A 24419-nucleotide genomic window follows, 5' to 3' on the forward strand; every position below is an offset into this window, starting at 1 on the left:
TGCCTGTGTGGAAAAACTGCTATGACTGATCAAAACTCAGTAAATATTGCTGTTAGCTCAGATGTATAAATACTGCCTGTTGCGAAGGACAGAAAACTTTAATAAGTTAAGAAAGTGTTTGCATTAAATCTGGTTTATCCACAGATGGGTGAATACTTTCAAAATGAAAGAATTGGCCACACTTACTTTGGGTATATGTTAGAAGAATGGCAAAAAGAGTAACAAAAAGTAACAAAATTTCTTGTAACTACAGGAGTGAAAGCACACACAATGTGGGAAGGGCCATAATATTTCTTATAAAAACAGCAATACCATTTAGTGGAAGTAAAAATAAGTTATATATGAATTATTCAGAATTATTATCCTGGGAGGTAGACTGATTTAAAAGTTCCATAGAAAGCGCATAATTCCTGCCTCGCTTGTTCTGGTTATTTCCAGATGGCGGTAACTTGTTGATTTTGCCAGCCACTGCTGCAATTAAGTCCTTTAATATATTGGAGACTTGTCATGGGGCTGCAGCTTTGAATTCAAGGGTTCGTTTTTGCCAGCATAGCCAGAAGCAGGAGGGAATTGTCTGAAGTTTTGCATGGCTTTTTTAAGTCTCTTTGAATATGTGTGCAAGCTCAAGAGTCTTTAGGAGCCCATCCATTACTGCCTCAGTGCCAAAGGCTGTTGGCATGGGGCAGGCTGGGTTGTCTAGCACACGTCCCTTTCTCTATGGGAAGACATGGAGTCATAGGCTCCTAGAACTATTCGAGTTGGAAGGGAGCCTTAAAGGTCACCTAGCCCACCTGCCCTACAATGAGCAGTCCCACAGGGACTCCTCCATTGCCACTGTGCTATGCACGCTTTGGTAACAAGCAGCACTGCACAGAAGTGCTGACAAACATCAGCTGTGTGGTGTGAGTATTGGAACAAGTGCTGGTGAATTAGCAGACCTGGCTAATTAGCTGAGCCAGGCACATGCGCCCGCTCCCACGGGAGCACTGCTGCAGAGAGCCTCATCCGGCCCTCAGTGCCAGAGCTAAACCTGCAGTTCCTGCTGCTGCAGAGCCAGCTTAGTGGCTTGGACTGAGCGCAGGTAAAATGCAGTCGGTTCTCATCGCTGCGCCTGGCAGTAGCTCGTTACTGGTGAAACCAGGAGTCATAATGTGGCTCATGTTTGGTACTGAAGCAGGTCTGTGAATCCTGAGGCCGTATGGCTTGGCATGTGTCACTGAAGCATGCTGAGAAGAAAGGATTAAGCGTTCCTGTGTGCAGGCAGATCCTCGTGGAACATCAGGATCCAGAGGTGCTTCCCAGTTGTTTATACTGCAGAATTTGCAGGCATTCCTGCTGGCAGCATCACAGGTCCCTAGAACACCACCTCTTCCCAGTGTTTGCCTTTACAGCCATCATTTGTAGCCACTCTGATGTCCCAAACTGAGCTCTCCTGACTTGGATTTGCAGCCCGTCCTGATCCTCCACGCACGCTGCCATTGCTGTGCTGCAGGCACGTTAGGGATGCTAAGATCAGCCTGTGGAAGGCCAGGCTGGGGCTGCTGGTTTGGCGGCTGCTGGGCTGGCTGCTCGCTGCTCTCCTGCCCTGGCCTGGCTCCCTGAGGCCTGGGGACATGGCTGGTGGTGCCAGGAGCAGCTCTGAGCACCTTGGGCTGCTCGGAGGCCCGCTCCAGCCCCCAGCTGCTGACTCCCAGTGTACCTGACGGGCACTGCGGTGTCTACTAGCACGGAGCTCCTGTATTCCCGCACCCCTTTTCCTTTTTGGCTTGTCATTACAGCGTTACGCTTGGCACACATTTTTACAGCGACTTTTAACTTGAGTTACTGAGTCATTTGGGTGAAGTCATTTGGTGGAAAAACACTGGCAGGGGTTGGATAGGCGTGCCCAGACCTGTAACTTGCATTATAGTTGAGGAAATACATCAAGGTCTCTCCGGTCTCTTTTTTGAAAAGTACGTTGAATGTTTTTGCTACGGTTGGTGTTCGATTTATAAATACATGTCAGGATTTAAAAATGGGGTGATATTCACAGCAGCAGAGGCAGATTACAGATGCTTTCACTTCCCTTCTCCCAGCTCTGCATGGAAAGTTCCTGAGATAGAAATCACAGCACTAATCTGCTCAGAGCAGAGGGCTGGGAGCCCTGAGGAAGTGTGCGCCTGTGTGAATTTCTGGGTAAATTTAGAAATGCGCTGAATGCTGTGGAAATGCTTTCAGCACGGGTACTGAGGGATGTGTTGTCCAAGGAGTGCCTATAGCATGCTTGCTGCAGATGTTATGCAGCCACGAGCACCTTGAAATACAAATATAAGAAGAGGTCGTATTTTTTAAAGTGGGCTGCAGTTAAAATTAGAGTTTTTTCTTTTCTTTTTTTTGTTTCCTGCTTATATCACGTGTTAAGATGAGGAAGAATTGCCCTGTCAAGAGAGCAGATTTTGCCTGGAATGGCCGGGTCTCATGTGTCAGTGATCAGTGATTTCACTTCTGCATGGAGCAAATAAGTGTTCCCTGCCCACAGTAAATACTGCAGAAGAGAAGAGTGTCAGTAGTTCTTGTTCAGACCCTCTCTGTGGGCAGAGAAATCCCCATTTCTTGTGGAAGAGAAAATTGGACCAAAGCCACTTCAGATGTCACTTTGTGGGTAGGAAAGATGTACGGATTAAGACTGAGTTTTTCTGTGAAAGAGGAGGGAGTTGGAGGTGGTCTGTTTTGGGAGAGCAAAAGGATGGTGTGAATTTAGAAGTGCTGTGGTGATGATTGGCATAAAAAAGGTTGAAAAACTAGAAGGTGGAAGGGGTAAGAAGTTCCACATATAGACATAACAGCACGTGGATCCTGTGGTGCCTTCTAGAGGTGTAATTAATTTCCTGACTTGACTGCGTGCCTCTGTGTGTCAGCCCCATGTGATGTATTCTTTTGACCCCTGTCAGAAGTGTCCTACAGGCAGGAGGTTGTTCCTGCCCCCTGGTAAAGCCATCCACGTTACACCACGACTCTACTTTGTTCTTTGTAACAAAAACTGTAGGGGTGTCCTGGGTTCAGCGTAGCTCCTGAAGGGTTAACGCAGTGTACATAACAAAATGCTGGTGAGGCCATTTAGCAGCTGTAATTCACAAATCCAGGTACCTTTACAGTTAAAGGGGGAATGCATTGCACGCTGATCAATGTACCGCACTGTATGCTGTATTAGGAGTGGATGCACTCTGAATCTGGTGGTGTGGTTTCATGCATGCTAGCTTTAGAACAGGTGGGTGGAGAAGTGGAGTAAAAAGCTGTTCCTGATGTATGCCCTGAAGTAGGATAGAAGTAAACTTATTCTACTTTTTGTGCACAAAACCAAGGTCAGGATAAATATCTATTGAAATCAGCAATATAAAGCGTGTGGGTTATTCTTCTCTAGTTAATATTTTTAGAAAGATTAGAACAATAGTTGATGTTAAACCCATTTTTTAAAAATTATTTTGAGACAACTGTTAATAACTCCCTTTGTTTTATTTTCTTTGTGTAGGTATCGTCTTAGTGGCCATCAATCCTTATGAACAACTGCCTATCTATGGCGAAGATATCATCAATGCGTACAGTGGCCAAAATATGGGGGATATGGATCCACATATCTTTGCAGTGGCAGAAGAAGCATATAAGCAGATGGCCAGGTTTGTAGACCACATGAGTTCAGGGAGTTTATAAAAGGTTTAAAATTTCAGGCCAACAGACTTCTTGTTAATTTATGACTCACGAAGTAGTTTCAGGATCTGTTTTTTATCCAGTGTTTCAGTGCATTTCACAAGAGGGTAAGTTGTCCAAGTTAGTGAACATTAAAATGTTACAAATGCCCTGGAGATCCTGGCTGCTGACAGGTAACAGGAATAACTGCAGATCTCTTTAGAATTTAGGTCTAAAATTAGCCTGGTGCTTTATAAGATTATGTAGTTTTAATTTGATTTGCAAGCTGTGGAGATGCTTTGTAATCATTGGTGGATTTTTAAAGAGAAAAAAAGCAAAATTTTTAACTGTTTCACATTTGTATATGAGACTGACAACAGACGGAGAAATCACCTGGCTCATGAATGCTGTGTGCTGTTACAGACTGCTAATTGTATCAGCAGAGTCCCAACAATGTAATCTGCTTTTGACTGCTATTGACTAGAATTCAGAGGGAGCAAAGGACTGATTGCACGGAGAGTGCCCTAAAACAACGTCTCTAAGGACACTATGACAGCTGTGCAGGAAGTCCTCGTTTCCTCAATTATTGCATGAAAACAAACTTGTCACCCAAGGAAAGCTTTCGTTGGAAACTGTTCTTCCCCTTCACCCCAGTAACCTGGCAGTTTGAGAAGCTTTTTGAAATATTCTGTCTCTAGAACAAGTCTTTTAGGATACCACGTGGTCTTTGGTTAGCAAAATGGTCACTGGTATCCTCACGGTTTAGCTGCAAGCTACCTGTACAGTTTTCCTTGTTGCTACTACAGCCTGTGATCAAATTAATCCAGTAAAACAGCAACAGATCTTTGAGTTAATTGCAGTGGACCTCAAGCTCTATTGCAGAAGGGGGAGCAAGGCAAAGATAGCCTGAAAATGTTAAAATGTTCATCTTTGCAATTAGCCATCTTTTCATTAAAAAATTCATATGAGAGAATGAATAAAATCCTCGGTATGTTATGAAGTCAGTTGTGTATGCGAGTACAGCGATCCTCTTAATGCTCATGTAATAGATAATTTTAAAAGAAAAAGATACAGTACAGTGCAACATTTCCTGACTTGGGATAATTGCAAAATAGTCAGTGTTTCAGAAATACCACACACTTGCATTGCTGTATAGCAGAGGTACTCCCCTTACTTTCCTACTGCTAAGACAAAAAAGGACATCTAGTCTTGTCTGGGAATATGAAGGCAAAACTGTATGTCATTACAGTCATATCTGTACATTGTGGCTTTTTCAGCCTAGATCTGCGTTGTTCTACTGACCAAGTCCCTTCAAAAGCTCTATGAAATAAGAATATGGTAGGCATGCTTTACATCTGAGGCACAGTACACACTTGCATTTATATGTCACTGGGGGATGTAATCCAAATATCCAGAATTTTTGCTCTTAGTGTTAATCGATGAGAGGCTGGAAGGCGATCTCTCTCCATGGGCTGCTTTTCTCCACTTACCTGTTCAGAAATTGCAAGTTCCTACATTGTGTTCACTAGTTAGCTGAAGCCTGTACAGGGAAGGTTTCTATCTTCCACCATCTGCACTATCTGCTGTTTCCTTCCCAAACATCAGACGAAGATTCAGAGGGCTGAGATATGGCAATAGTTTCTCCTTTGGCTATTTCTTTTTGTGTTAATTGCCTGCTCTTCAGCTCTAGAAGCGCCCTCCAGCAATTCTGTGCTACTGAATACTAACAAATAAGATGTGGTGGAAGTTCCTTTTTGAAACAAATGATGAGAAATTATATAAGCATGGAAATGATCTTAAATAGTCTTTTAGCATTAATGAATTAATTCCTTTGTGTGCCTACAGCATGTTATAGACAATTTGTTATACTTTTATAAATAAATGACATTACTTTCATAGGTGCATAAAGAAGCCTGAGCGTACAAAGAAAAGTCATACAATTCTACATTAAAGTAACTGTTTCACTTTTTTAGTTTCCTAATGTTTATTTCCTTTCCTCTCTATTCCTCAAAACTAAAGTAACAATTCCATTATTTATTTTGCTTATTGTTTCTTTTCTTTCCTTTGTTTGTTTGTAAGAATTTCTTCTGTGGTTTGGATTTGCTGAGTGTTTACTAGTTGAATAACATTTCCTAACGCTATTTTTGGTTCCTTTGTTGCTTCTCACCCTTTACAATCAATGATAATTTCTGCATCTGAATGAGTGACCTTTTACTCCTGAATTATGAAATTAAAAGAAAAAAGAATTTGAAGATCTGGAGTTCCTCTGTTGGTCATTTAAATGCAAAAATCAGATTGTATCTGACCTTCATTAATGACTTAATAATTGCATTAAATATTCATATGGTATTTATGGCAATTATCTGCATTCATGCATGTATTTGTGAGCTTTATTTTACTGTTGCTTCTAATCTGTCTTAATTCCCTGTTTAAATGATCACTGGAATAATTAGTCATGATGCTCCTATCTGCAAAGCTTCAACGCATGAATATTTACTCTTTAATTCTTCTTGTTATTTATAATTTAATGATTTAGGGTTTGTTCCTGCAAGCTTCATTACTTCCTTTACTGTGACTGAGAAACTCTTTCCTTGTGTTTGGTTGTACTAAGCAATTTCTGAGGTCTTCTTTAGCCAAACAAAACCCCTGACAGCTAGTCATAGTAAAATGAGTATTTGCATTGTCTTCAGTACGTGCAATGCAAAAATATGGAAGATTATTTAAAAACAACATGGCTCTTTAGCCGTAGTTGGCTGTCAGATAACTGATTATTGTTAGTTTAGCCCAGGAAAATGTGCGTAACTTTTTAGGACTACTTTTACTTTGGATTTTTATTTCTTTTCCTTCTTCCAGCAGAGCCAAGTTTCTGGGCAATCAGTCTGCAGTGTAGCAGGGTGGCCCCAGGGGCAATTTGAGGCTGTACTTAGGGTGCAGAGTGAGTAGTTCTCACTCATCAGTAAGGTTTGGCCAAGTATGTCTTTTTATTGATAGCTTTATATGAGACAGTGGACTTGCCTTTGTCTGTATGTCTTGTATTTCAGTTTTTATTCGTTAGTCATTCATTTTAGATTGTAGGTAGCCAATGTGTGGATGTATATTATGTATCTTTCATGGATTGCTTGTTTGATTTGAGCAAACTCAGGTTTTGGACAACTTTTAAGGAGGGCTGGCAAGTTAAAAGGAAGTAAACTATTACTGAAGCACTTACTTTTTGTCCTCAGAAATAAAAATGACAGTGTCGGCATGTGAGAGCTTGCATGTGTTGAACTCTTAGAACTACAATGCAAGTCAGCATTTCCAATTTATTAACAAAAAATAGTCAGTCTTCATAGTTGGTAACTATGAAAACTGAGGCACAGCATCAGTTGATAAGTTTCTTAATTTAGTTTTATTTTTTTGAAAGCATTACAACTTCGGTAGGACTCATAACCATCAGCAGGTGTAGCTTTCCTTTCAGTTTCTTTTCAGTATTTGGTAGAAGCCTCCAGTTTTAAACCTGTGGCTCCCGATAAGAGGAAATGTTTATGATTGTACTCTTGAAACTGCTAAGAATTGCATTGCTGTATGTGACTTACAATTATTCATTTCCTTACACTATCAGGGAAAGATGTTCTAAACCACTCTTCCATGGGATCCCTTCTCTGGAGTAGTAAGGGCTTATTACATAATTAAGATAATGTATATTTTTATCGGTACTTAGTTGATCCGTTTTGTTTTGTTCTTACTGTGGTGGATGACAGATACAGTGAAGCTGTCTGCTCACAGTGCGAGTTGAGAGTAGTGTCTGCAAACAGACATTACGTACTGGTGAGATTCCTATAAAACTCAATGAATGCTAGGGTGGAAAGCAGTGCTGTCAGACTGCAGAGTTTTCCTTTTTCTGTTTGGACAAAGCATAATGATTTATTCGATGTTAGTGCGGATCTTCTTCATTAAATTACCTTTAATAAGCAGGTTGCCTCTCTGTTTTGTAGATTTGTGGCATGCATCTGATGGCTCTCAACTTCATGAAGATTTTTTTATATCACTTTTTGTTAAGAAGGAAGCTTGGTGAGCTGTTGAGTAGGTGTTTTGAAAGCACCTTGACTGACAACCTCCCATTATCGCAGCCATCTCAAGATGATGTCCTGTTATAAAAATGCACGTTTGATCAGCTGCTGCTTTGCTTCCCAGTATCTCATTAATGGATTCTCTGTTCACCCCTTCCAGAAGTGGTGAGGGAGATGATGAACAACATGTCATGGTTGTGGTTACGAAGTGAGAGTGTTCCCTGATAGGCACTGTGCAGGCATACAGCAGCCTGCTTTGATGCATGGCTCTGACACATTACTTTTCCACACAAAATACTTACCTAGTTCTTCTGGTGTTCTGCTGTTAAAATTAGAATGAAAAGGAAAACTGTCCTTTCTGGTGCAAACTGATGATTTTGGAATAATGAATTAACCCTTACACTTTTGGTCTGGCATTTTGTGGTACTGAATACAAGGCAGCAGATGCAGTACTCAAGCTGACATAATGTCAAGGAGCTACCTGTTTGAGCAGTGATTGTTTTTAAGCAACAGAAGGGTTAAGCGTGGTCGTTGCTGGAAGCTAGAGTTCATATGAGGTGTCCTGCTGGTAGCTAGGCAATAAGCTTTAGTAAACTATTATGGGAGTGACCTCTGACTAATCCCTAGATAAATCACTTCCATAGTGCTGGCTCATCTTTGTGCTCCTCTGGTGTGCAATCTGTCATGATTTTACAGCTTGTGCTGACCTCAGTTTTCTTCATTTGTATATGTCGAGAGACGCTACCATCAATTCATTATCTTTTCACCTTTTGGTGTTTGTACAGTCAAGAGCTGTTTCCTGTCTGTCTCTGATGCCAGTATATCATTTTCTGCTTGTACAGTAGAAAAGCTGAGGCAGAGATGTGCCATGCCTCTGTCACCAAGAGCTGGTTCCCAACGCTGAGCTTCCAGCTCCCATTCCTGTGCTCAGATCCTTTTGTCCAGTGGCTGAACAGGATGTCAAGGAGAAAGGCTGCTTAAACAGTTTAACTAGAAATATATTGAGAAATGTGGCTAAAGAGCATGGTTTTGCTGGACTAATGCTTCATGCCTATTAAAATTAAGACTTTTACTAAGAATGAATTTATGGTTAGTCACTGCAAGTTGTTGTGACTCAAGGTGCAGCTGAATGCATCTCTGAATTGTTCAGCATGGCTCCTGCATGGACTGGGACGTTTCAGTTCAGAGCACGTTAGATCCAGATAGTCAAAATAAATTGATGGGTACAGGGCATGCAGGTAGGACAGGCCAGGAAATGTAGCTGCTGTTCCTGCTGGGGCATAGCACTGATAATAAACTTTTTTTGTAACCTGTTCCCCTCATCACGTTGCCACGTTTAAAGCCCTTTAGTCTCTAGTAACAATCCCTAGCGCTGATAGAGCACTTTGAACGTTCTGGGTGTTATGCAAAAGTCAGCTTGTTAACTCACACAACAGACTTTTACAGGTGGAAAAAGTCTGTGTCAGGCCACACCTTTTGGGATGTGGCAACATAGACCAGTCTGTAGGCTTCACCAGTGGGAACGTGGGGATGGCGTGGCTCTGCAGGAAGCAGGAGCTGTTTCCAAACGCAGAAGAGTACTGAGAGGAGGAAGCCGTTTCACAATGAAGGAAAAGGGTTTCCCAGGTTTTGCTGGCGTTTGTCAGTGCTGGCTGGGTACAGGGGATTCTTGTCCCCAGGGTAGAGGTCTCACGGGGAGCTGGGTTCAGCAGGCCGAGCACAGGGAATGTGAGCTTTCTGTGGGCTCTTGGAAGCACTGGAAAGTGGGAATGCAAAACCAGGGTGCTTTTCCCATAAAGCAGGCCAGAGAGCATAATCCAGAAACCAGGGGTATAATGGAACTTATTTAGGGCTGCAAAAGATGTTGTGATGAAAATAGCTTGTTCAGAAGCTCGATGAAGGGCTGAACTCTGAGGCAAGCTCCAGCTTGGCACTTCGAAAGCTGCTGCTGTTCTCTGTTCATCGGAGAGCACTGGAAAACTGCCGAATCCAGGGCTTGTAGAACAGCCAGCTTCTCCAGCAGTTCCTGACAGATGCTGTGCACCCTGGGCTGAGTGTCAGAGGCCTTCATGGTGAGCAGGAGCTGCTTGGTGTATGCAGCTTTTGCTCCCACACAATGCACTTGTGCAGAGCTGAAGCTAAGTGCAGACCTGTGGTAAACCTTCCAAAGCACGTAGGTTTTACAGCTGCCTTTTATGTTGAGATAAGTGCAAAAAGCAGTTTTTGTCTTCTAGGAAAGCAAATAGCTGTAACAGTGGAAGCATCACGCAGACCTGAGCTGTGGTTGACCAAGCAGCAAATTTGGCACCCAACCTGACACAGAGTGGGGAGAAGGCAGGTACCAGGGAGAGCACAGGCAGGCGAGTGGTGAGAGGCTCCTGTGATGCAGACACAAGTGCAGACAGCGTACCTGTGAAGTGCTTGGACCTGCAGGAGAAGAGCAGAGTGGAAGGGGCCTCAAAGTGCATGTAGAGGAACTCTCTTTGTCTGGGATGTTGCGTACAGTAGAGCTATGTACTCATACAGCTACCTAAAATCTAACTGTACTATCACTCTTAATTGAAACCATACTGAAAACCCTAGAAATTTGCTAAATGTTTGGGTTCAAAGAAAGGCACATAGTAAATACAGGCATTGTGTGTACATGCGTACAGCTGGCCTGCTTCACATTGCTTGAGACCTTGCACCCTTCACTACAGACACTGACCAAAGCTATTTTCATTCACAGTTATGCATACTGAGCTGTGAGATGCAATAATTTGTTCTGAGCTTTGTTTGCGTTTCTCTACTGAAAGGCCATTGTGACCAAGGTTACCATATTTTTCTCCAGCATTTCCTGTAGAGAAATACATGGGTGTATACTGTGTCCTTCACCTACACACACTCTTTTGTTAGGGCCAGCAGCATAGTGGGAACAATATCCTTATCTCTCTTCAAAACCACACCTTATGCTGAAGAAAATGGGGCGTTCTAGGAAACATGGATATATTTTGGTTTCAGATTTGCCATCGCTGATATTTTAGGAAACACTATAATTTAGATTACTGAAGTGAGATGTACTTGGTGAGTCTTCAGATGAGACAACTTCATCATTGTGTCTTATACCACGGATTTGCCCTTCTGTTTCTCTGGTAACGCCCCAATGCTTTGTTCTTTTCCAGCAGTTCATTTCATCTGCTATGCATCGTGTTTCGGGTGTTAAAAAATGCCTGGTCCTTTGAAAACTGTGCTCCCTTCAGCCTGCTGGGGCTGCAAAATTCCTTCCTAAATTTCTTAGTAAGTTCTTGAAGTTGCTTTCTGTGAAACTCTGCTTTGCTAGAGACAATCATGTCAGCTGCACATTGGTATGTGTATTCTAGCACTGTTTGAAAATCTGCTTAACAAGGTAAAAAGTCTCACTTAACTTAAACTGATTTTATGTTGGTGCCTATCTAATCCTGTGGCTCTCGGAGTAGCTGTAGCTAATAGAAGTATGGCAAGATTTCAGACATGCCAGCCTTTCCTAGTGAATCCTATCTGACCTTTCATCAGTGTCATTACTTTTGAAGTTATTCTCCTGAGTTGTTTTTCCTGGCGCTGTAATTCAGCTGTAGGATGATGTGTCACTCAGAAAGCAAACTCAAGTTCCTTTTCTGTCTTTGATGGACGCGACTCACGTTGATGTTAGAGGTAATTATGTGTGCATGCTTAGAACAGAATCTACCCCAAATGTTCCGTGAGTCACAATTTCCTTCCCAGGGACTTTGGATCAGGTTAATCGTTAACATTCTTTGGTCAGAATTCACTGTTTTGAAAAATCTGAAGCGATTTCAGGCTTACCAATCTACTCCATTGCTGCGGAATTGCAGCAGAAGAGCTACAATGAGATCAAGTGGACCAGATTGTTACTGTTGGATTAAATAAAAGCTATTTATTATGTTCTTGGTGTTGCACTGAAGCAGTAGGAGATCTGGAAGTTTACAGATTTCAGGATCAGGCCTTGAGCAGCAGTTTGTGTGGTGTTCATTTAAATTACAAATGAAACTGTCATATGACATGGGGATGGTTCCCTTAGCTATTACCTCAGCTTATTACTCTTAAGGAAAACAAGAAACCAGTAGCTACTCCACACAGACACACACACACAGACACACACACACGCGCACACACAGAAAAAGAGGCAGTAGATTTAATTAAAGCTCTTAGCTCTGTCCGCCTTCAGGCCTTCTCTCAAACCACGCTGAAAAGAAGCTTCTGTAAAAACAGCACCTTGGCATTGTCTTCAGTTCTAACAGATGTAGATGATTCAGGGTGAAAGGCAAAGTAACTCCTAACGCTCTTCTCACCAAATCAGTCTGTTATTTGGTCTTTCCATTTAAACTAAGGAGGTCTCAGTCTGATCTCTCCTGCCAATCTCATCTGTGTTAAATGGCACTGAGACAGCTCAGCTTTGAAGTAGTGCATCACAGACAAGTGTTTGAAGTCCATATCAAAATCTTTTAAAATCAGCTGTTGATGTACATTGGCCATGTGGAGATGCTGATGGCCTGGGTAAGGATGGACTGATATGAATATTGAGGCTGATGTCAATGATTCTGTATTGCTGTTTGTTTTCCCAGGCTGATGTTTATATGTTGTGTGTCCTTATATGCATCTATTTGACACTATTTGCCTGAGAGTCCCGAGTCTGAAAGACAAGATCAAGTGATACACCTTATGCATCAGTCATAGGAAGGAATAAAACATAAAAACAGTGTTGTGCTTTGATTAAATTGAATAGCTCTGACCTTCTTTAATGCCCTCTGAAATATGTATTGATGGGTTTTTAGCTGTTTTAGTGTTCCTGCTTCAAAGAGGGACTTTCTTTTGGTATGTATAGAAGAAAAAGGTAAACAAAGATAGTGGTAGAGATTTTTCAGTCTGTATGTCTTGATTATTCTGATGTTTGGACAGTGTGCTATGAAGTAATGACTGTAATGCAATAAGGTTTTTTTTTTTGTGGGAAGCAGCTTTTGAAGGTACAATGATTTTAAGGAATTAAAATTGTTTGAAAATCGGCAACTCTACCTTTAGTAACTTTAATGTTTACTTTCTTGCACTTTTTTTTCCTTTTTTGCCTCAGTGTTTCCATTGGTTAACTGAAATTGTTAGAAGTTGTCTTGGATGATGAGTTAGCAATGATTAGTATTTTTGCTGCACTTTGTACACATTGGAGGAGCCCAGTGATGGTTACTCTTGTTTCCACTGAGGTTGACAGCTGCTAGTCGGGGTAGAATTTCTTCCTTTCTGAGCCGTTTTAAAATCCTGTCCCTTAGATTTCTGTGATATACACAATTTAAAATTAATAGTAGTCGATGCTATTAAAAGTATTGCCTTAAGGTGTATGCACGTCTTCAACAAAGGTTTTTTTTATGTCTTGAAAGCAAGATTATTTTTTTCAAGCCACCTTCTGGTTTCTTTTGCACTGTTATTTCATTAGTATTCTGCAAAACCCTCCTCTGCACGTAAGGTATTTCAAGTCACTTTGCAGCACTCTTTATTCCAGTGCTGAATCCCCTTTGAGCTGAAGCTATCTTCAGTTTTGAATTTTGCAGTGTTTTTTCAAAGCACAAAAAAACCCAACCTGCTGGAAGGTAGGTTGTAATCTCAAGCTTGCAGGAGTTAGGTAAGTTTGTATCTATTCTGTATTGGCACTTGGACAGCAAGATTCCCCATAAACATACTGCCTGTCAACAGGACTTCGTAGGAGAGCAAAACTGTCTTTAAAATTAACCGGCCCATGCACAGATCTGTTTCTGTCTTTTCCTGGAGTTATGATGTTGAAAAATTTGTGATGAGTGACATTTATTGCTCATTCTATGACCATTACTTGTCACAGAGTGGAGCTGTGTATAGCTTGGCTACAGTGTCTGAATATTGCCTTTCAAAATTGGACATTATTTTTGTGATAGATAACACTCCTTTCATTATCAGTTTTTTATTCCATGATGTGTGACTCTTGTATTTGACAGGAAATTGCTATTACTATTACGTGATTCTTTAAGTATAGTCCTGAGTGTAGGACTTGGAAGATTTCTGAATCCAGTGCCCTGCTACTGGAAGCAGTCTCAGCACTCTCCTTTTGTTTGTGAAATGACCGGGCCTGTCTTCTTAAACCCTAAGTTGTTTTTTGTTTTTTTTTTTTTGTTGTTCTTTTTTGTTTTTTTTGTTTTTTTGTCATTCTCTTATTCTTGTGCACTGCTGAGAAATGGCAAAAGCTGATTGTGATCCTGACTGATGCCTGAGCATAATGCTTCATGTTTCCGCGAGTGGTGAATTACTCACTATCAGTCTGTTCCTGTCTGCTGTGATTAAACACCTGCCAATAGTTCAGCATAGCATCATATCACTGCAGTGGAGTTCTGCATCATAGTTCACATCATAGGATGTGATCATCATCCACCTTTGGGTGAAAGAGGACTCCTACGGCTTCTCATCTCCCAGCTTGCTTTTCCTCATTTCTCCTTATAAAAGCATAATGAAAAAGTTCTATCCATTCAGAAGTAATCTTCATTTTAAAATCATCTAATTATGTGCTTTACGCTGAGAAGAAGCATCAGGAAGATGAAGTATTGCGCAGATAATAGGTTGTGTCATCAGACAGCTAAGTGGTGTCACACGTAATGCTGTTGCCCTGCTTACATGTTTTATTGGCTGAAAGTTTTAATTGCAGCTTCTTTTCTGACCGGTGACATGCAAAGTGCTCAAAATGTCAGGTCAGAGGTTGAGGACTAGTGATTTAGCTGCACAATTTATTTGTTTCTGTCTCTGAAGAACTGAAATGTCATTTGTATTTTCTCTTTTAGGTTTTTTTTTTGTTTTTTTTAAACAGTCTGATAATGAAAATTTCATTTGGCATAAGCAGAGGTAATATATTAGACCGACCATCGTTTATACCTAACTGGAATATATTCTCCCATCATTTTATGCACTGTCCAATGTCCAATACATTTTAATTCTATGTTAGCTGGTGTTTTCTCTCCAAATTACATGGCATTCTGTTTCTTTAAAGTTTAATGATAGGAAACCCTCTCTGCAGTGCTGCTGTGGCTGCTGGGGAGGCCTACCCACCTTCCTTCCCTGGTGCCAAAGTGTCCTGCTGCCCATGGTAGGGCGGCCGTGCACCGGGTGTAGCAGCTCAGCCCGCAGCCTGCACTGGGGATGCTGTGTGGCACTGTCCTTGCACCTCCTCCAGATGTCAGGAGTGATGGTGGGCGTTTTGCCAAAAAGCAGAGAGAATAATGTGCTGGAGGGTGGGGACTCCAGTGTGTTAAATCTGCACAATGGACTAATGTACTTGTGAAGACAAGAGCGGTCTGAGTGTGCATGGAGCTCTGGCTGCGGGTGGGGAGAGAGAGGCCTTTGTTTCTTATGACTGCCATAGCTTCTGCAAGCACAGTATTCATTGCAGTCTAGATAGCAGCTCCCTGGCACACGGAGCCAGCCATATCTTCTCTAGGCCAGTGTATAGAAATGGTGCATGTATGTACTTCCACAGGAACATAATAATAGTTCCCCTGTTAAAAGCACGTGCATGAGTGCCATGGTGAAGAACAAACCTTAGTGTCCTGAGATGTGGGGAGGGGAAACTCCAGACTAATCAGCAACAATATTCTTGAAGAGAAATTACTAAAACATCATTTTTCATTATTTTCTTTGCAAACATGGGAAGCCTTCTTGTAGTGCTCTGAAGGGATACTTGCTTTCCTACTGTTCCTGAATACCCACACACCAGACCAAAACCGAGTGTGCTTTGCATGCTCACACGTATGTGCTGGATGATCCAACCTCTGGCTTCATTTGAGCTAGTTATGTTTGATTTCTGCTAATTTTCCCACCTTCTTTAAAAGTGTAATGCCTGTTGGCAAAGAAAGGAGCAGTGCACATTGTTTGGTTCTGTTATTTCAGTATTTGGCTGGATTGAAATATCAAAGGCCTCAGGGCAATTTCGAGACAGATTTTAATACTTACTAGGCTGGGCAGCAGATGTCTCCATTGGAATTAGCTGTTGGATGAAGAGAGACGGAGCAGTGACTGACATTTCAGTACTGGTAGCTTTGGAAAGGCTGCAAAATGAGACATAGGTGTGGATTTGTGCTTGAAAATGAAGCCTTTTTTTCTATATATGAGTAGTAATGGGTGTGCTTGTCTTTGTAAACAGAAGGATGGAGCAGTTACCGTGACTTGCTTGGATAAAATGTTAATGTGATGTTACCAGTTTCCTGCCAGTACCCTTAATGTGAGGATCCTATTTCAGAATTGCTCCAGAAGATTTTTATGTAAATCACCAGCTCATTTTGGGAAGTGTTTCTGGAATAGTGGTAATAAGCTGTAAATATCCAATCCTACCACTTTCACTGTGTATTCCTTCAGGTCTTGCAGCTGGAGCAGTGGATGGAATTCGTGTGGGATTCCTCAGCTATTTGAGCAGATCCTTTAGGGATGTGACAGTTAGAACAAGACATTTATTTTTATGTTCCTCCCTTGGCAGCAGAGTGTGTTGTTTGTTGACAGTTATGTTAGAAGGCTGCAGAACTGAGGTTTCATTACTTTGTTTTGTGAAAGCATTCTGTACTTCGGGAACTAGGTTAAAAATAACTGCAAGCATCAGAGGATCCATTTCATAGCTTCAAGAGTCTTCATATATTTAATGATATTTAATACATGAAACAGAGCTGATGATCCACAAATTAAAAGCTTCTTATGTCATTGCTGATCTCCTGTGTTAGTCAGGTCCTGAAATTGTACCAGAAGTTTCTGATTTTATAATGGTATGCTGGTTTGGTTTTCTTCTACATCAGAGAGCACTGGAAGAAGAAAAACTGCCAGTCCTATGAAGAAATTATTCTGGTTTTGACTCATTGCAGGGACTGTCTGTGTGAGCAGAAAATTGTCAATAGTCAGTTGTCCCATTTAAGCCTAAATGCCATGTCTTTGGCTGGACTTCTCCCATGTCCTTCTGCAGCTCTTTTTGGATGTGTTCTTCAGCGTGAGTCATGCTGGCTCCTGCTCTCCTGCGCAGAGCCACGGGTGTGTGCTTCTACCTTAGCTAGGCTCTGGGAGTGAGGAAGAGGCACAGCTTTTCTTGTTCCTTTTCCTAATGGAAATCTTTATCTCTGCTGCAGGCTGTCCCACCACCGCAGGCCTCACTTGAGTGCATGCAGCAGGCTTGGTGGCCATTCTGAAGGAGCTGTCTCACCAGACAGGTGTTCTAATTTCCCCATGGCCAAGGCTGACATCTCTGGAAGTGCTGCATGCCTGACCTGGGCTATCCATAGCCTGGAATCAAGCTCAGTAGTTATGCTTTCCCACAGCTTCTCCCACTGAGACTGACAGCTCGATGTATGCTAATGTGTGAACTGTGCTGTAGTCATTCACACCTATCATATGTGTTAAATGGAAGTTTAAAACATAAAATTAGATTGCTTTGATCTCTTTAACACTTTCATATTAAATTTAAAGCAGCACTCAACCATTTCCTTTTACCAAAATGTGAAAAACCTGCTTTAACCAGTGACTTCCTTTGGTTAAATGAATCACACCTTGGCTCCCCCACAGACGCCAGATATAACTGGGAGCTGCCTTTAGTCTGCTTCCCTGTGCAGCATGGAGTAGGCATTGGAGCTGTGTTCTTGGGGATGTTTCTGAAGAGGCATTGACGCTCGAGAGTAACTACGTGCTCTGTAACTGAGCTTCATAATTTCAGCAGCACCTTGTTTTGAAGATGTCAAAGTGGAACCCAACACCACCTGGAAGACCTTGAGGCTACAGAAAGCACAGATAGATTTTTTTTTTTTTCATGCATGTTTCTTTGCTTCTCCTGCATAGCATTTACTCAGGGCCTCAGCACTTACTCAGGCATTTAGAGGCTGTGCAGACTGCTTATATGCTGTCTGAGCATACATGTGTGCCTCAACTTTCATTTGCAATTACGGTGCTGTAAGTGTCTGCGGTTTGCCTACACTCTTTAGTTCTGGCCCCACCCAGCTCTCTAAATCTTTGTTCTTTCTTTCTCCATTTTCCAGTATGTAAGGTAGTTACACTTACCCAAGTCATTGGAGTATTTTGAAATATTGGTTAAAACTTAGGAAATACAAAATTTGCTTCATATCCCGTATGGTTTTTTTTGTGTTGTAAAAACAGTCAAGCTATAAAAATGCTATTTTCTGTCATAGTTATTTTGTAGTCTGTTTTTCAGTCATACAGTTGGAGTTTATGGATAGAGGCCTCTTTCAGATGGGAGGAAATTGCTTTAGTAGAAAGTGGCAATTTAAAAAAAAAATAAAATAAAATAACGAGAAGAAATGACTCCACAACAGAGGGATCTGCTCCAGAGCTGCTGCTTGTGTCCCAAACAGTCCTGCTTGAATTTTTCAGATTCAGAACAATTCTGGGAAAAGCTGGTGATTAGATCAAAAGGATGAAAAGTTTCTGTTGCTGACTCTGCCATTGATTTCTCTATCTGTAAGATGACATTAATGATCTTTACTAATGAGCACTGACAATTTAGTGGAGTGCTTTACCACTTGCTCTGCGTAGAAGTAGCTGCAGAAGTACATAGTGTTAAAGTAGTAACAGGTGATGTTCTGTAGTCAGGATTTGTGGAGCAGCTCTGATGGCTGGTTGAACTGCAGTGGCAGCACCAATCCTCAGTGAGCATCCTGGTCACCAGCAGTCCAATTAGCCATTCAGGCAGCTTGGGCACTAACAGCGTTCTTCTCCCACATGCTTCTACGTTATTGCTATATCGCTAACATTTATGGTGGAAGGGTTGTTGCCAAGATGGGGACACAAAACATACGTGTCCTTGAGAGAATAGCTGGTAATCAGTGTGTCTTTGTGTTTCAGAGATGAGCGAAATCAATCAATCATTGTAAGTGGAGAATCTGGGGCAGGAAAGACGGTTTCTGCCAAGTATGCCATGAGGTACTTTGCTACGGTCAGTGGATCTGCCAGTGAAGCCAACGTTGAGGAGAAAGTCTTGGCTTCAAACCCCATAATGGAGGTAAGAGAGCTACTGCACTAACTCCTACCCTTATGTTGCAGTAATTATTCTGAGACTAACATAAGCATTCAATAAAGAGATTGATTGTTACTTTTATAGAGATCAAAAAAAGCTGGACTGAATATCTTTTAAAATTTCATTTTTAAGCCATTTACCAGGAAGTGCTGTAGTCATTATTTTGTGTAATATTTATGAAAGGTTGAGAGAAGACATGAGGTAATGTTACATTACTGTTAATGTATTTCACATAACAAAGTAATTTTTATGTTAATACTGCTATAAATCTCTTCTTTGTAACATCAGTAGTTTCCAGGCTGCTGGCCCAATGCAAGTGCAGGAGGCTGTTTTTGTGTGTAAAATTCCAAAGTAGATGAAACTTTCTGGTCTTACCTGTACAGCACATTGGAGACAGGTTGATTATATGTTGAGGGGAAGAGAGTCATTGAATAAAGCAAATAGTAAATTTTGGCAAAATTTCATCAGGGAAGATAGTTGAGGAAGCAAGTTACATGAGATGCACACAGTTTCAAGGGGGAAAAATGACAGAAGATGTAATTTGGAAATAATTAGCTCAGACTATAATGTTTCATTTGTACAGTAATCTTCATGTTACTGTAGTCAAGTCCCAAAGCTGTTGGCTTAGGAATGCATTTGCTGTCAACAGACTGTGCGATAACATAGAACTTTCTACTGTTCAGAATTCCTGTTCTACAGGAAGCTCAGGAGATGCCGTAATTCTGATGTCATAGCCAAGCAGAAAACTTTTCTTAAGCTCATCTGAGTTATTTTCTAATCATTTTTTGCATCTTTGCCAACATATGTAGATTCAAGTTGTAGCTGAGGTTAAGGAACTCTACATCAGAAATAGTTCGCCAGAGAGAAAAAGTTGTGGTGGAATTCCTGAAGAAAAATAACTTCGTTCATGAACTTGCACAAGCTAAGGGTACATGTTAATCTACCTAAGAAAATGCTTTGGGTGATGGGTGTCCTGGTAGATGTTTAGCATCTCATTGGAATAGTATTAATGGACAGACATGAGCAAATGGACTGCACACAGTGAAATGTGAAATACAAGATGCTGCCATTGTTTTTTTCCTCAGGTATTTTAAAAAATGAACTCTTTTATTTCTTCTTTCCTCCCGGCATGAGGAGTTCATGATACTCAGACTATAGCTGCCCCATCACAATTGTGTGTGTTCTGTCACAAGGTAATTGTGCCTGGTTTGTGGTGCTGTGTGCTGTTTTGAAACTGTTTGTGGGGTATATTGAGCTGTATCATGATCAGCAGTGGGCTCTGCTGTCGGGTAACCAATGTGCCCAGTGATGGGAAGAAGCCAGGCTGAGCCTTACCTTGAGCTGCTTTTACCCGGCAGGGGCAGCTTGAGCCCTTGGAAGCACTGGCAGTTTTGCACGAATGAACTAACCCCAGAGTACTTCTTTCACAGCTGCAGCCTTGACAATAAGCATCGTGTCATCTTTGGCTATGTTGAGGTGTGGTGGTGCTTTTATTTTATTTTCTAGGGATAATGATTTCATGACCTTGCATAGATCTGAAGTTTGAATTACTTTAAAAGTTGTTAAAATTGGGTGAAAATTACCCTTTAACTTCTAATACTTGAACTTCAAATAGGCTTTAGAATGTGTGTTACAAAATGTGAAGTTGTACACAGAGTCTAGGGTAGCAAAATTAATGTTCTGAACTCTTCAGCTGATAAATCAGCAGAAACACAAATTAACCTATGTAGGTTAGGAAGAATTCAGTTTGAACTCCAAATTTGTGAAGTTGAGCAGAAGGTAATTTTATTTTTTAATTTCTATGTCACCACCACCATTAGTATCAGAATTTCACATTGTCTTTGTGTACTGAACACTCTCTAATATCGAATGACCATTATGCACTCACATTACTAGCAACTATTTGAGTAATTAGTTTTCTAGTTAATACCTATAAACATTCTGCCAACTGCAAATGCAGAAGTAGTCAAGTCTTGAAACATATCTTTATATAACAACTACACTCTTCTAATTATTTGGTACCCTGTGTGGCTATGCAAATTGTACAGCTTACTGTGTACCCTGGTCAGCAGTCTTTGTAATACCAAAGGCTTTCTTGACTGTTTGTGTGTGTACTTAGGACTTTGGAATTGGCCCTTTCAAAGTAATAATTGGTTTCTGAAAATATTGTAATGTTACAGTGCTGCCTACAGCAACAAAATATATCACAGTGGCAATAAGTTTAAAATTCAGGAGTGAAGTTTGAATGCATTCTGTCTGAATGAATTCAGTATTTCTTAGAACTGCAAAGATGCAATTTTTTCCTACAGCCTTTATAGCAACCGTTCATTTGGTAACCACTTTGACATCTGCTTGGACAGGCACACTGCTGCTGCCCTGATGGGTTTCTGAGAGTCTAATCCCAGCTTCCAGTGTTGTACCCTGCTAGTGCTTACAGATTCACTGCTCTTCTGCCTACAGATTTGGAATACTGAACTCAGCATGGCTATTTGTTCTCATTCTCTTTTCTCAAAATTTATTTCAGTGCAGAGTTCCTATAGGTGGCTACGTGAACCGGAAAACTGCAGCACAGTTACAGTTCTGCCTTTTTTATTTAAAGCATGCTTCAGAGTTACTTGATAGCATACACATGGTGGCATATGAATAAAGACAGTGTAACTAACAGAGTTTGCCCACATGCTATTCCTTTTGCTACAGAGATATCTTTAGCATTTTTGAGGGTGAATTGCTGCATGATGACTTTAATATGATCTTGTTTAGAAGAGAAGCTGCTTTCCATTGAAATTCAGCATGTTGTTTGCGTGTCCCAAAGTTGTGGTATATCCAGTCTGGTACCAGCAGTGGTGTGAATCCTAACACCGATGAGGTGCTGCAAGTCAGAGCTGCACTGAGACTGCTGCCATGGCAGCATTGAAGGGTGTCTCTGAATGTATAACCAAGCTGCTGTGGCAGGAAATTAATTTCAGACAAGTGACGTGGGTCTGTACGCGTTAACTTCTAGATTATGTTTAGGCACACAGTAAATATTTTGTAGCAGTACGCTTGCAGAATTAGTTCTGCAGTGTGGTTGGTTATAAAACAATAGAAGTGTTAGTCCAACAGGGTACAGTGGCAGTTTGCTGGGTTATGGCTTTGTGATACATAGATGTACAGAGTTTGCAAGTATTCTACATGTGTCTTTATACATATGTATGTGAATATATACAATGTGAAGCAATGGGTGTGGTTTTATTAAACCCTTAGAAGAAACCAAGGTGTATGTAAGCTTTCTGTTAGAATCTTTAATTCCTTTTAAAAGATTCCGGAGAGCAATTAATGATTTTTAGCTGGAAAGTTAGACTCTGTGGAAGTGAAATCATTACAAGAAGATCAACTCCAGACCTCATGGCGATGAAATAACAATATTTTGATGTAGCTTGCTGACCAGGCAGAGATTGTTCCTTGTTAAATTCATGATTGTTTTGTAAACAGAACAAACAAATCTTTTATGCATTTGTGAGCCATGTAGATGATTAAATAGATATGATTATTTCTAAAAGCTGTTTCACCTTTACAAAATTCCCTCTTTTCAGTCTATTGGAAATGCCAAAACAACGAGGAATGACAACAGCAGTCGCTTTGGGAAATACATTGAAATTGGTTTTGACAAGAGGTATCGAATCATTGGTGCTAACATGAGAACTTATCTCTTGGAGAAATCAAGAGTGGTGTTTCAGGTAATACTGATGCAAAGTTATTATATTATATTTAAAATATATACTTATTGTATATTTGTGCAAAAAAAAACCTGTTGCTTGCTGATATTGGGTGTCTCTTGTAAGAGATAGTTGTAATGTATTTTTACTGTAGCGCATGTGGAGAGGGAAGAGAGAAGGAAAACCAAGTAGCTCTTCAATATATGAATTATCCATAGTAGTAACATGTGAGTTTAAAAAGATGTGCATTTTAGGAATAGCTTCAGTGCACTACTAGGTGTTGGTTTGCGCTAACCATAGTGTTATAAAAATAACTTCAAAACCTAACAGAAACACTCATGCTCAAGAAAAGCTCTCTGTTGTGGTTTGTAAAGCTGCCATCTTATCTCACTTTAAATCTCTTGTTAAAACCCACTGCTATCACAATAATTACAAATCAGACTTTGGAGAATATGTAATTTCATCTCTCTTGAACTCTCATCATATCCTCTCCATATTTGCGTACCAGTCTAGAGCTTAGTAAAAACTGACTTACACTTAACTGGCTGCCTAAAGGTATAAAGCAAATAATTACAATTTGTACTGTGTAAGAGTGTTACATGAAGTACTGTCAGTTCAAAAATAAGATAAATTTGTTGCACGTAATTTAGCAAAAGCAGAGTCTTCTTCTAGTTTTTGATCTGAATTTATGAAGTTTAGTGCCCATGAGTTCAGAATTATGGTGTTAGTCATGAGTCATAACCTTCTGAGCTGTGTTTGTCTTCCATTTTAAAATTCCAGCTTTGCCTTGGCAGGAAAGATACTCCCTTCACCAGCTTACTATAAATGCTGAAGCAAATGGTATTAGTTATTTTTGGAAAATGAAAAGCCTTTAAGTATGATCATTTCACTCACCCATAGAATCCTGATCTATATTTAATAGTAATCTACAATTCTGAAAAGTGAAATCGTGCATTTTTTTAAACATGAAAATGTCTGCATGCTTCGTGCTGTTGAAAATGGATTAAATTAATAAAGAAGGAAATGACAGATGATGAGTTATCTTCCTTTTTCCTTGTGACTTCCACGCTCTTAATGTAATACTGGAGAATGTATTAAAGCTAGGTTTTTTTTTTTCTGTTTGTTTTTTTTTGTGAAATGCAATCAATCTCTTTCTTTTAAAGGCAGAAGAGGAGAGAAATTACCACATCTTTTACCAACTCTGTGCCTCTGCAGCATTACCTGAATTTAAAACTCTACGATTAGGTATGAAATTCACTTTCATTGCGTTGTGCAAATGTACATACAAAGCAGTATCTCTGAGCTTTTTTGAGCCTTGGATATATTGAAAATAATTAAAATGGCCAATGTTGTTGGTTGTATTTTTTTTTTTTTTAGATAAAATGAAGGTAACAGATTTGTTTCTTCAGCATACTCTAATACGCTGCTGTTGTAATCATGCAGACTTACTATTTCCAGATTCCTGAGTAGTCTTCCACTTGCAAGGGTGAAATTCACTTCTCTTGGTCCTTAGAGCCTTTTTACTGTGTCTCCAGCAGCTGGAGAATTTTATCATCCTGATATAAGCACCTGAAAAGCTTACAGAGTATTTTACATCTGCACACCTTGACTTGCACTGTTACCAAGAATTATTTTACCATCTCTACTCATCCAGTGCTCACAAATCTGATAAGTGACATTTTTGAAATAAAAAAGTTTTTCAAAGTTAGCTGTGTAGTGGGAAGACTGTACAGTATGTCAGTGGTGATTTCTGAAATATCCTTCTGTTTTTAAGTGTTGCTCTAATCTTCTACAGCATCCTAGCACATTTAGGATTCACACCTACTGACATGGGGAAAGAGGAACTGATGTAATTATAGCTAAAGAAGCCAAGTAGCAGACTCCTCTTTCAGGTTTCTTGAAATGTTAGTAGATCAGAAGAGAAGAAGACTTACTGCAGCTGATAGTGTGGCCACAAAGACTGTAGAAATGCAT

At 40.5% G+C, this 24419-nt stretch overlaps 1 protein-coding gene across 1 annotated transcript in view; it reads left to right on the forward strand.

The window, feature by feature from the left end:
* MYO5A (myosin VA) overlaps nucleotides 1-24419 on the forward strand; it is a 95569-nt gene that overhangs the window by 20001 nt on the left and 51149 nt on the right. Inside the window, exons 4-7 of the mRNA XM_021407510.1 lie at nucleotides 3509-3653; nucleotides 18579-18735; nucleotides 22323-22466; nucleotides 23609-23690. Of these exons, the coding sequence (XP_021263185.1) occupies nucleotides 3509-3653; nucleotides 18579-18735; nucleotides 22323-22466; nucleotides 23609-23690 (528 nt within the window). The remainder of the gene's footprint in view (nucleotides 1-3508; nucleotides 3654-18578; nucleotides 18736-22322; nucleotides 22467-23608; nucleotides 23691-24419) is intronic.

The sequence above is a fragment of the Numida meleagris genome, chromosome 9, assembly GCF_002078875.1.
Source record: "Numida meleagris isolate 19003 breed g44 Domestic line chromosome 9, NumMel1.0, whole genome shotgun sequence".
Taxonomy (NCBI): domain Eukaryota; kingdom Metazoa; phylum Chordata; class Aves; order Galliformes; family Numididae; genus Numida; species Numida meleagris.